General features: G+C 61.4%; 1 protein-coding gene across 1 annotated transcript; it reads right to left on the bottom strand.

Moving 5' to 3' along the window:
* Positions 1–5,224: 5,224 nt before the first annotated feature.
* Positions 5,225–7,176, bottom strand: FEZF2 (FEZ family zinc finger 2). The gene is made up of 4 exons (XM_085300002.1): positions 6,388–7,176; positions 6,167–6,301; positions 5,943–6,075; positions 5,225–5,484 (listed from the first exon to the last, which is right to left on the bottom strand). The coding sequence occupies exons 1-4, from the start codon at positions 7,174–7,176 to the stop codon at positions 5,225–5,227; spliced, it is 1,317 nt and encodes a 438-aa protein (XP_085156128.1).
* Positions 7,177–10,821: the final 3,645 nt, after the last annotated feature.

Raw genomic sequence — 10,821 nt, 5'->3', positions numbered from 1 at the left:
CAGCAGCTGCTGCTGCTGGGCACTGTCCTGCCGCTGCAGTCCTTGCGGGCTGTGCTTGGAGAGGAAAGGTAGCTGCTTCTCCCTCGCCCTACCTCTAGAAAGGAGGACACGAAAGCCCTAAAGCTCCCCATCCTTTATTTTTAATTGAAGGCACCTGTTGGGCTCGCCTTTCCCGATTAGACTCAAGTACAAGAAGCAAATACGAATCAGGACCACCTGCGAGTTTAGCTGGGGCAAGCCGGATGGTGAAGGGAGCAAGGTTAAGAAGGTGGGGAAAGCAGAAGGGGATTACCTAAAAAAAAGCCAGGGAGGACGGTGGAGGTGAGCAGGTAAGTGAAGAGCTTTTCCTCTCTCCTAATGTCCCTTTACCAGGGGCTCCGTGGTAGCCAGGTTGCCCCTTGGGAGAAGAGCGGATGAACGGGGGCAGTTGCAGCAAGATAGGGATGGGCAAGCGAAGCAAAGCTGGCAAGGTGTGAAGTGCAAGGAAGGAGCCGCAGGGGACGGGAAGTGAGCGCGCAGGGCGTGCAGAAGGGCGCGGAAATCGGGGCTCCCGCCCGCTGCTAAACCTGGGAGCGGTCAATATTTGAGTATTTTACAGGAAGAAGTACTAAATCACCCCTYTTGTAAGCTCGTAAGTCAGATGATACAAGGAGGGGCCTACCTGCTGCCTTGCCGGCCCTTCCGCGTCTGTACGCAGCCGCGCTGGGGTCACACGCGACGGCGGAGCGGCAGGGCGCTGCCCCGGGGCGGCCGAGGGCCGCAGGCGGCCGCGGTGGCCTCGCAGTCCGGGCCGAGGGGCGATGCCCGGAGCGGCAGCCTAGCGCTGCCGGCTCCCCTCGCCGCGGCCCGGGCGCCCTTCCTCTGCCCGCGGGGGCCCGCTCTGTGCGGGAGCTCAGGAGCCCTGAGGGGAGAGATGGGGAAGGGAAAAGGCGTTAAGCAGCGAGTCGCACCTTCCTCCCCCCAATCCCGACGCCGGCTCCCAGGACGGCGGCGGCTTGCAGCGCGGTGCAGGATCGCGGCGGGCTCGGGGCCGCTCCGCGGGGGCGGCCTCGTGCGCGGCACGCGGGGCGCCGCGGCTGCTCGGTGGCTGCCGCCCTCGAAGCCCCAGGGGCTCGCTTAAAAACGCTGCAAAGGCTCCCTCCCGCAGACCCGCCGGAATCGGCGTGAGCCGAAGCAATGCAGGCACCTGGGCGCCCGCGGGGACTTGTCGGGTTGGAAAAGGCATGTGTCAATTTAGCCGTGGTGTTGACTTAAGCGAAAGTGCTAAGCCATTCCTAAAGCTAAGTCAATACAGACTTAAGCCAAAATTGTTATTAACGAGCTCTAATCTGATTTAAGAGCCTCCGCGCGAGCCTTGTCCACACCAGGGGAGAGGCGCGTCTGCAGCGCGCTGCCTTGCGCTCCGTGCCGCGGGGACCGGCTCCTCTCCGAGCGGCAGCGCGGCTCGGTGGGGAGGAGGGTGGGTTTGGAGGCTGCGCTACATCCCGGGAAGCCCCCGGCAGTTACCTGTTGGGTTGACTAGTGTGTGCCAGATTTACCGCTACGGGGTAACCTGTGATAACTGTGCTGTTCCTGGCTCTTTTGGGGTCCCCTTTGCCCGGACGGGGTGTGAGGCCTGGCGGCCATGCGAGTGCTTTGGGGCTGGGTTGGCTGGGGAGGGGGTCTTTTATGCCCCCCGGGAGTGGGGGGACTCCGAGGCTCCGGCGGGGCCGTCCCRGCTCCGACTGTGCCCGGCCTGGGGGTCCCTGCCGAGGTCCGGCAGCTCCGCTCGCTTCGGAGAGGGACATGCCAATGCATTTTTCCGTCCCAATGGGGCAGTTGAGCCCTCCACTCCACCCCCCGGTGGGGGCCTTTCTTTTCTTCCCCACCAGCTTTGAGCAGCCCTGTTTCAGATTGGCCTTTTTATGTTTGATATAAAGAATAGTTGTTGGCCAATTCCATCTTTTCATCGCTGCTCTCCAGGCCCGGGTCCAAGCGGCTTGTCAGATGCTCATTAACTCCCCCTTTGGCTCTTTCCAGTGTGTCTCCTAAGCTCATTGTGCCAAGAACTAGCGCTTCTTTCTCTTTACACGGCTCCCTTTCTCTGCTCCATCAGGGAGACAAATTACTTTCCAAAAGGGATCGCCAGGGATGGTTTAATGAGAATTTCTCTAGGGCTGGCCGTGGAAATCAATGTAGTTAACATTCGGTGCACTTAATTGGACTTTTCTCTTCTGCCTCCTTCAAAAAAACTCTGAAGCTATCCTGTTAATCTCTCATTTGTAATCAATTGTGTTGACTAAACAAAAGTCTAGGTCGTCCTTTCTTCCTGTCCCAGACAATCCTTTGTTGCCTCTAAATGCCTCATTCTTGAGTGCTCCTGGTCGTGTAGATGGGTTCGATTGTTGACAGTTCATTATTGCGCTTTTGTCCATTTAATCTCCCTCGCTGTGTTTTGCATGTGCATGCCTTAATGAGCTCCGTTGGCAATTAACATGTTTCTAGCAGCAAACTGGTTGCTCAGACGTTTGGAGAGTGGAGTGCAGGGAAAAGGGCAACGCAGCTGCCTTTAAGGTTGTTCGCTTCCCAGTGCCTGCCGCGGGCTCCTGTCCCCGCCGCCCCCGGCGGGACCCACCTGGCTCCGGCCTCGCCTCCTCGTCGGCGGGCCGGGGCCGGCGGCCGCGCCGCACCGCGGGGCCGGGGGGGGGGGAAGCCCTGCGGTGCTGGCAACTCCGAAGTGTCATTCCCTGCAAGGAGGCACCTCTAACCCTCCCCCCCGAGGCATCGGCACCGTTCAATCTGTCGTGTGCACGGCTGCGGCGTCGGGAGAGGGGTTTTGCGCGGTTTTTTGTGTTATTATTGAGGCTTGCTGGCAAGAGTGCTGAAGTGTGAGCAGTCGTGGACAGCAGAAACATCTTGTGAGGGAGAAGATAATTGGAGTCTCTGGCGTGTGTGTGTCTGACAGAGCCGCCCCTCCCCCGCGCTTCGCGGCTCGTGTGCGCCGGGATCCGGGCGGGATCCTGGTGGCCGCGCTGGGGGAGCCGCGGCTCCTCCGCGGCCGCCGGGGAGGCCGGGCCCGCGGCGCGGAGCCGCCGCCCCTTCCCGGGGWGAGGGGGGGTAACGCGGGAGCGGAGGGTGCCCGAAACCCACCCGCCACGCGAGCCCTTCGGGGCGCCCCCGGGGCCGGCCGAGCCCCCTCTAAGAGACAGCGCCGTGAACTACGTCCCTTTAAAAACTACGAGCGTGCTTCCTCGGTTCGCTCCCTAGGGAGCAGGCTTTACGGTTCCCTCGGCGTCAGGCGGGCTGCGTAAGCGGTCTGTGCGCTGCCCGTAGGGCCCAGAGCAGCGCCCGGCTCCTGCTCGGCACCCGACGGACAGCCCGGACCTCTGCCCAGCGCCTGAGCTGCGGAGGAAGCGCTGCTCGCYCCGGCCTGGCAGCGGCGCCCGGCTCCGCACCCGCGCCCCGGCCCGGGCCTCGCCTGCGCCCCACCGCAGCCCGCCCCGTCCTGCCGGCGAGGGGGGGGAAGGGGGGGACCTTCCCGCTGTCCCCGGCCAAGGCAACCTGGTGCCCGGGACGTCCCGCCCTGTCTGCCGCSGCGGCTGCATGGCCCCTAGCCGGGATCGGCGAGCGGTTTGCAGCCAGCGACCCTGTTCGCAAGTGGTTGAGCGGCAGCCGCTTCACCTGGGGGGACTTCTTCCTCGCCCCCCCCACCCCCCCCGCTAAGGTTTCCTACAGCAGCGACTCGTGGCAATAAAAGCTGCATTTTAAAAAAAATCCTTTTAACCTGCAACTTTTCACCAAAATCTTTTAGCGAAATCGCCCAGGATATTTCCCCGCTGCCAGGATCAGTCGGCGTCGTTCGCTGCACCTCACCCGGCCCAAACCATCAAAACGATACTTTTGGCACTTAAAAATACGAAACCTAGGCAAGGATAAAATTGCACCCGTCCCTCCAGCGGGAGCAAGGGGCAAGTCTGCCTTTCCGCTCCCTGCTGCCAGCCCCGGCGCCCGCTCCTCGCTAGAGCACGGAGCGGGCGCCGCCGATTAATGAATCCAGAAAGCCGGAGCGCGGGGTCGCCTCCCTTTCCGCCGAGCTCGCTGGCGAGCTGTGCTTGTCCTCGCCTCCCACCATTTAACCACTCAATTAAGCGGGGAAAGGTGAACATCCCGTTACGCCGTCCCCAGACATTTGGGTGTCTCGCTCGTTCCCCTCTTCATTGGCAAGCTCGGCCCGAGCAGCACGCACACGCACAGCCATCTGAATCCCGTTTGTCCGCTAGAATAATATTGTTCCTAACGACGTGGCCGGAATAGACACTTCCATATTAAAAGTAGGGGAGAGGGGGAGAGGAGAAGGGAATATTTAGTGTAATCCAAGTGCTTGATTATCCATATTCTGATCAAAAAGAGTTTCTGAGGCCTGCTGGGAGTGATTAGATTAATGTAATGCGGTTTGAAGGGCCTGTGTTTTCTCTCTTAATTTGGGTCATTACTCGGAAAACAAGCGTGAGATCATTTCATCTGCATGCAGGGAAAGAGAGTCATTCAGGGACGGCTGAAACGCGCCTTAATGAAGGGACGCGGAAAGCGGCCGCGGGAGGCTCGGAGCCGCCGAGCGCCCTTCGCGCTCCCGGGCGCGGAGCCGCCGGCGGGTCCCGCGCCGGCGCCACCCCGCATCTGCCCCCTTCCCTCCCTGGCAGCCTCTTAACCGGCCCGGCTCCCTCCCCGCCGCCCGCCTGTTCTGTTGCCTTCGGGGGTGCTCCGAGAGGCAGGAGCCCGGCTCGCCGCGGCCCGCCCGGCCCTGGCGAGTCCCACAAGCCGCGTTTGCACGAGCGATAGCGCCRTTTCAGCCCGCTCCCAACTCGGGCTGGGGCCGAGGTGGGAAATGAGACACCTACGAAGGGCCGGTTTATTGTCCCATGATATAGATATATAGATATATATATATTCCTCACGTATTCGAGCGTACATTTAAAATGGAGATTTACAGACACGTATAAAGAACGCTGTCCTGGCACCGGGCCGCGCTGGGGGCGCGGCGGGGGCGGCCAGCCCGGTCCCCTCTAGCCCGCTCCGGSAGCGCAGCGCGCCGTTAAATAAGATTCCTCTTATGTACAACTGCGGCTCGGGATCGCTTGCACCGGCGGCTGAGCTCGCTGGGGGAAAGACAGAAAAGCAAAGGCTGGTTTGGATAAATAGTGCTGGCCTGGTGGAGCAGGTCCGAGTGGGGCGGTGTGCGGGGCCCTTAGCTCTGCCCGCTGCGCGCAGGGTCCCGCGGCGGCGGCGGCGCGCTGGAGACGCTGTCGTGCAACTTTCGGACGTGCTTCTTTAAATCAAAGTTTCTGCAAAATCCTTTCCCGCAAGTCACGCACGTAAAGGGCTTCTTGTCGTTGTGGGTGTGCATGTGGAAAGTCAAGTTATAGATCTGGTGGAAGGCTTTGTTGCAAATCGTGCACTTGTACTGCTTCTCTCCGCTGTGGGTCAGCTTGTGGTTCTTGTAGTTGCCTGCGAGAGAGGAAAAGGGTGGAAAGTGGGGTTACCCGAGGGTGCTCGGGCCGCACCGCGCACAGGTAGGACGGGGGGGGGCGGTAGGAAGTGTCGTGTCTCCCCCCCTCCCCCCGACTTGTCAAACTCGGTCCGCGTCAGCGCGGAGCAGCGCGCAACTGGCACGGCACAAATGAGAGGCAGGGTCAGCCTGGTGACCCGCGGCAAATGGAGGGCCCGGGATTAGGACCAAGGCCCGGCACCTCTCATTTAAAAAGCATTTAGGGAGACCCGTCAGCAGTCCCCGGCGATGCGGCCCGGCTTAGAGGGACCGTAATTGGGAGAGGGCGGCCGGCCCTGCCCGCGCCCCTCGCTTCCCCCGGCCGGGCGGGACGCGCCGCGCTTAATCCCCGCTAATGACGGGCGAGGGCCGCGGGGGACCCRGGCGGCGCGGCGCGGCGCGGCTCGGCTCGGCTCACCTTTCTGGTGGAAGCCCTTGCCGCAGAACTCGCAGACGAAGGGCTTGTAGCCGGCGTGGATGCGGATGTGGGTGTTGAGCGTGGAGCTCCTGTTGAACGCCTTCCCGCACTGGTTGCACTTGTGGGGTTTCTCCTGCACCAGGGGCGAGAGGCCCGTTAGGGGGCTGCGGGCAGGGGAAGGGGGGCGGGCGCCGCCTCCCGCACCCCGGCTCGCCCCCACCTACCTGCGTGTGGATGATTTTGTGCCGGCACAGGGTGCTGGCCTGGCGGAAGCCCTTGCCGCACACCTTGCACACGAACGGCCTGGCCCCCGTGTGCACGGGCATGTGGCGGGTGAGGTTGTAGTGCGCGTTGAACACCTGCGGGGAAGCGCCAGCAAGGCGAGGTTAGGCACGGCGGCGGGGGCGCCCGCCGCCGCCCGCCGCCCCCCGCCGGGCCCCCTTACCTTGCCGCACACCTCGCAGGTGAAGTTTTTGGGCTTGCCCTCGGCCGCGCCGCCGCCGGCGCCCAGCTTGGCGTGGCCCTTGGGGCCGCCGCGCTCCGCCGCCGCCGCCTCCTTCATCACCTGGTCCAGGTGGCCCGGCAGCCGCTCCTTGTGCGCGAAGGGCGGCGGCGGCGGCAGCTTCTCGGCCGCCAGCCCCGCCAGCTTGGCGTTTTCCAGCAGGAAGAGCTTCTGGTGCGCCGAGAGCCCCCCCGGCGTCGGGGCGCCCAGGAGGCCCGAGGGGAAGAGCTGTCCGTGCAGCAGGTCGGCCGGGTGGTACGCGGCGTCCAGGTAGTTGAAGTAGTAGAGGGAGCGGGGGGCGGCCGGCATGGCCCCCGCCTGGTTGATGACCTGCGGCTTGATGAGCCGGCCGCTGGGCTGGCCCAGGGCGAGCTCTGCCTTGCAGCACACGCCGCAGTTGGCTTTGCAGAGCCCCGCGCCGCCCCGCAGGCTGCTTTTCCACAGCTCCGAGTAGTTGAGCAGAGTCTTGGAGGGCACCTCGTAGCCCAGCGGCGGGATGGGGATCACGCAGGGCAGCGGCGAGCACAGGCTGAGCGTTTTCTTGCCCGGCTCCGGCTCCAGCCCCAGCCCGCCTTGCCTCTGCTCGAAGGCTGGCTTGGGCTCCGACGTCTTGGCCATGATCCGCTCGATGGAGAAGGCCAGGGTCTTGGAGGGGTTAGCGGCGCCGCTGCGGCCGTCGTGCCGGGGACAGGAGGAAGGCATGACCGTCTCCAGCGACCCCGAGCTCGCCATGTCTCTGCGCCGTGCGGGAACTTGGTGTGAGCAGCGACTCGCTCCTGCTCTCGGCTCTGCATTCCAGAAAAGCCAGGAGACAAATCAATTTAATAAGCACCTTGTTCTCCCCCCCACCATCACCCCCCTCCTTATTTACATTCAAATGAACATATCCCAGAACAATGGCACGTAGGGTACCAGATTACTGCTCATTAAGCGGAACACGCCAAAGTAACATGCAAGCTAGACCTTGTTAGTATTAAAAAAAAAAAAAAAAAAAAAAGCCTCCCCCAGCCCAACGCCACCCTGCCCAGCCCCACGGATCGCCGCAGCCCGCGAGAGGCGGCTGCGGGCAGGGGAAGGGGGGCCGGGGCAAGGCGAGGGGAAGTTGGGCTCCCGTTGGGATGAGTTACCTTTGCCCGGCGCCGAGGAGACGCATCCAAGCAGTGCAGCGTGGCCACAGTCACATTTTGATAGCAAACATCTTCCTCAGCGTCAGATCACTGTCTCGTACATTTAAAGCTGACATCACATGAAGTCACTTCGAGCAGAATGACATGGGAATGCCACCATGGATCTTCCCTGAGCCGAGGCGCCGGGCTGGAGCGCAGTGGGTTGGGGCAGAGAGAGGAAAAGGAGCCCCCCCCTCCACGCACAATTTCCTTCCAGTTTAAGACATACAAACCGCTCGTGTGCGAGCTGGGTTTTTTTCCTCTCTCTCTCCCTTCTTAAAAAGCAACTTGCAAAGCAGAGGAATCGTTTTGCATGTGGCAAATTAGAAGGCAAGTGCGATTCACAAGTTGGGTGGAAAAGAGCGCTCCAGTTCTTGCTGGGGTTAGAAGAGCCACTCGGAGTGAGCGTGAGGATTTTTTTTTTTTTTTTTAAGAAGGGGGAGAATGATTTTTTTTTCCCTAAAGCAACTACCACGCAACCAGGCTCGAGTTATTTTGGCAACCCATCTGCAATCAGCTCCGTTGCAACCGAGCTGGAAGATAATTAATAAATTGTCACTTATCTGCGAACCTCCCCAGCATGTATAAATTAATAGCCAACCCATTAATTAGGACAGTGTATTAATGTTAATTAAACTAAGTTTAATTCCCCCCCCTCCCCTCTCAGGGTGACTGGTGATTAGCCTTAAATAAACGCGGAGATAGTCGAGTCCAAGGCTGGGTTTTCGCTGCTTAAAAAAAAAAAGAAAAGAAAAATGCAGTCGGGCGCTGCGAACGCGAGTTTTGCAAATTGTCACCCCCAAAGGTGTCCGATTTTTCGAGGCATGTAAACGGGTGAATATCCTTTCCCTTGCTATCGTTTTCGTCCCCCCCCCCCTTTTTTTTCTTCCCTCCCCAAATACGCAACGCTACATTATTGCGACTGGGCGCCGGGGTTTCTTCCCTTCCTTTCCCTAATTAAAACGACTTGATCCAGGAGGGGAGGATTTGCAGAAACCTCAGATGCGAGGACGCGGTAATTGCGGGAGTCCCATTTCCACCTGTTTTAAGGGGGCCTGGCCGTGATGGCAGCACCTCCCCTGGCTCTGATTAACCGCCCGGTCCCTCTCCGGGGCTATTCAGCAGAACCAATTTTCCCCCAGCGATTCAGAGCGCTCAATTCTCTTTCACTTGGAGCCACTATAGCGCTGCGTGGAACCTGGTTTTGTGTGTTTCTAAAATAAAGAGGAGGATTATCCGGGGGAGGGAGGCGGGGGGAGCGAAGGGTTTAGATTGAGCCTGGCCAGAGGTAAAGCAAGCAATGAAAAGGCCCCTATATATATTTTTTTTTCCGCTTTTCTAGCCCGCCTAAGAAAGTTTGGAGGAATTCGGCGGTTTTGTGCGGCGCTGACAAAGCAGCGCCGCCTCTCCCCGCCGGGGCAGCTCGCTGGCGGCTGTTTGCAGACAGGCTTTTTCACCTGCGAACCACAACACGCTGCGGAAACAAACTTTGAAAGCGGCGGCCGCGGGCTGGCGGCGGGGAGAGCTCGGCCCCGGGGGAGGGGGGAAGCATGGGGGTCTCTCCGCCTGGAGCATCAGGTGTCGCCGTCCCCAAAGCCCGGCCTGCACCATCCTCCTGGCCCGGTCCTGGGGACAGCGCGCAAAGGGAGCGAGGAAACTGTCCCGCTCCCCGGGGAGCGGCTGCGGGCGGGAGCCGGGGAGGCGGAGAGCCGCCGGCGCCGCGGCTGCGGGAGGAGCCGGGCAGCCCGGGGAGCCGCGCCGGGCCGCGAGCCGCTGGGCTCCGCTCGCTCCCGGGGCTCGAGGGCTTCAGCAAAGTATTTAATTAGCCTCCGCAAACTTTTTTTCCTCGCCTGCAGATTATACTGAGTGGAGGGTTGGGAACTATTTTACACCTTGCCACTCACATGTTAATTAATCTCTATCTAACCCTAATTGCAGTTTATTCAAGCACCGCTCAACAGCTCACCCACACAATAAACACTGGGGCTGCTTTTATCCATATTACTCCCCGCTCACACGTTGAGTAATTAACTCCAGTACCAACTAATAGTGCAAACAAATATTTTCTGTAAACGAGATGATTTCGGGCAGGATTAAAAGAGGGCTGCGGAGCCGGGGCCGGGAGCTCGCTGCCAGCTTCCCCGCGCCGCCCTCGCTCTTCCCGGGGTGTTTTCTGGCTCGGGGGTTTTCCGGGCCGGATCCTGCCCTCCCTGGCCCAGGGGCCGGCTCCGACTCTCGCCGCTCGGCACCCAACGCCCTGCTCTGTGCGGCGGATCCCGCAGGCCTGGAGGCCCCGGGCGAGCGCCGCGGCCCAGGGGAAGGAGCCTCGGCGGGGCCCGCTGCAGCAGCGCCGGGCTCGGCTCCTGCCCCGGGCGCGAAGGGGAGCCGAGGCCGGGAGCCGAGTCTCTGCCCCGGCCGGCGACGCGCTCGGGTGCCGCATGACTTGTGCATCAGTGCTTCGGGATCGCGGCTAAGACCCGCGCATCGGAGCTCAGTATTTTAATTGAAATTGCAGGTTTAAGCACAGCTGGAGGCTGTCTCTATCGATTCGACTTCTGCTGGTCCGGGAAGCGTATTAAAAACGACTGACTTTGATACAGCTGCCCCAGTCACGGCGCCCTGCCCACCGCGATGCCTTCGCCTCTCTCGCTAAGCCAGCGCCTGCATCGCCTTCGTGCGCTTCTGCAGGGTCCGAGGTGGCTCCGTCCCCGGCGTCGGGGGAAGGAGCCGCCGCGGGTCGTGCGGGCTGCGGCCGGGCGCCCTGTTCTGCCTCTCCCTTGGGGGCTGCTCTCGCCTGGAGTTTTAATCCTTCACCCTCCCGCCCCCGACATTAGGACGAGAGAAATGGTTTGAAGATTTCCCCCCCACACCCTCCTTGGAAGTACCCTGCCGAAAGCCACTCGCAACTCCGTCGTGATCACTCTTGCTGGTATTTTTGCGSCGTTGCCTCCCCACACAAACGACTCCAGAGGCCCGTCCCGATAGGGCGGTCGGACCCTATGCGCAAAACACGCTCGATTTCCCTCCCTTTTTAATTTAACGTCTATTCTAATCTTTTAGTCGCCTGCGCGCCCGACAACCCCAACCCCAAATGCATCCCGGAGCGGACATCGAAAACCGGCTTGGCTTTCCCTACCCGCGGCAGACAGCCCAACCCACGGCGTGCGGGTGCTCCTGGGGGCAGCGCCGCGGCCCGCGGTGGGGCTCGGGG

The sequence above is a fragment of the Rhea americana genome, unplaced genomic scaffold (assembly GCF_003343005.1).
Source record: "Rhea americana isolate MKP2758 unplaced genomic scaffold, rheAme1 scaffold_16, whole genome shotgun sequence".
Lineage (NCBI taxonomy): Eukaryota > Metazoa > Chordata > Aves > Rheiformes > Rheidae > Rhea > Rhea americana.
This window is presented reverse-complemented; position numbering and strand designations above follow the sequence as displayed.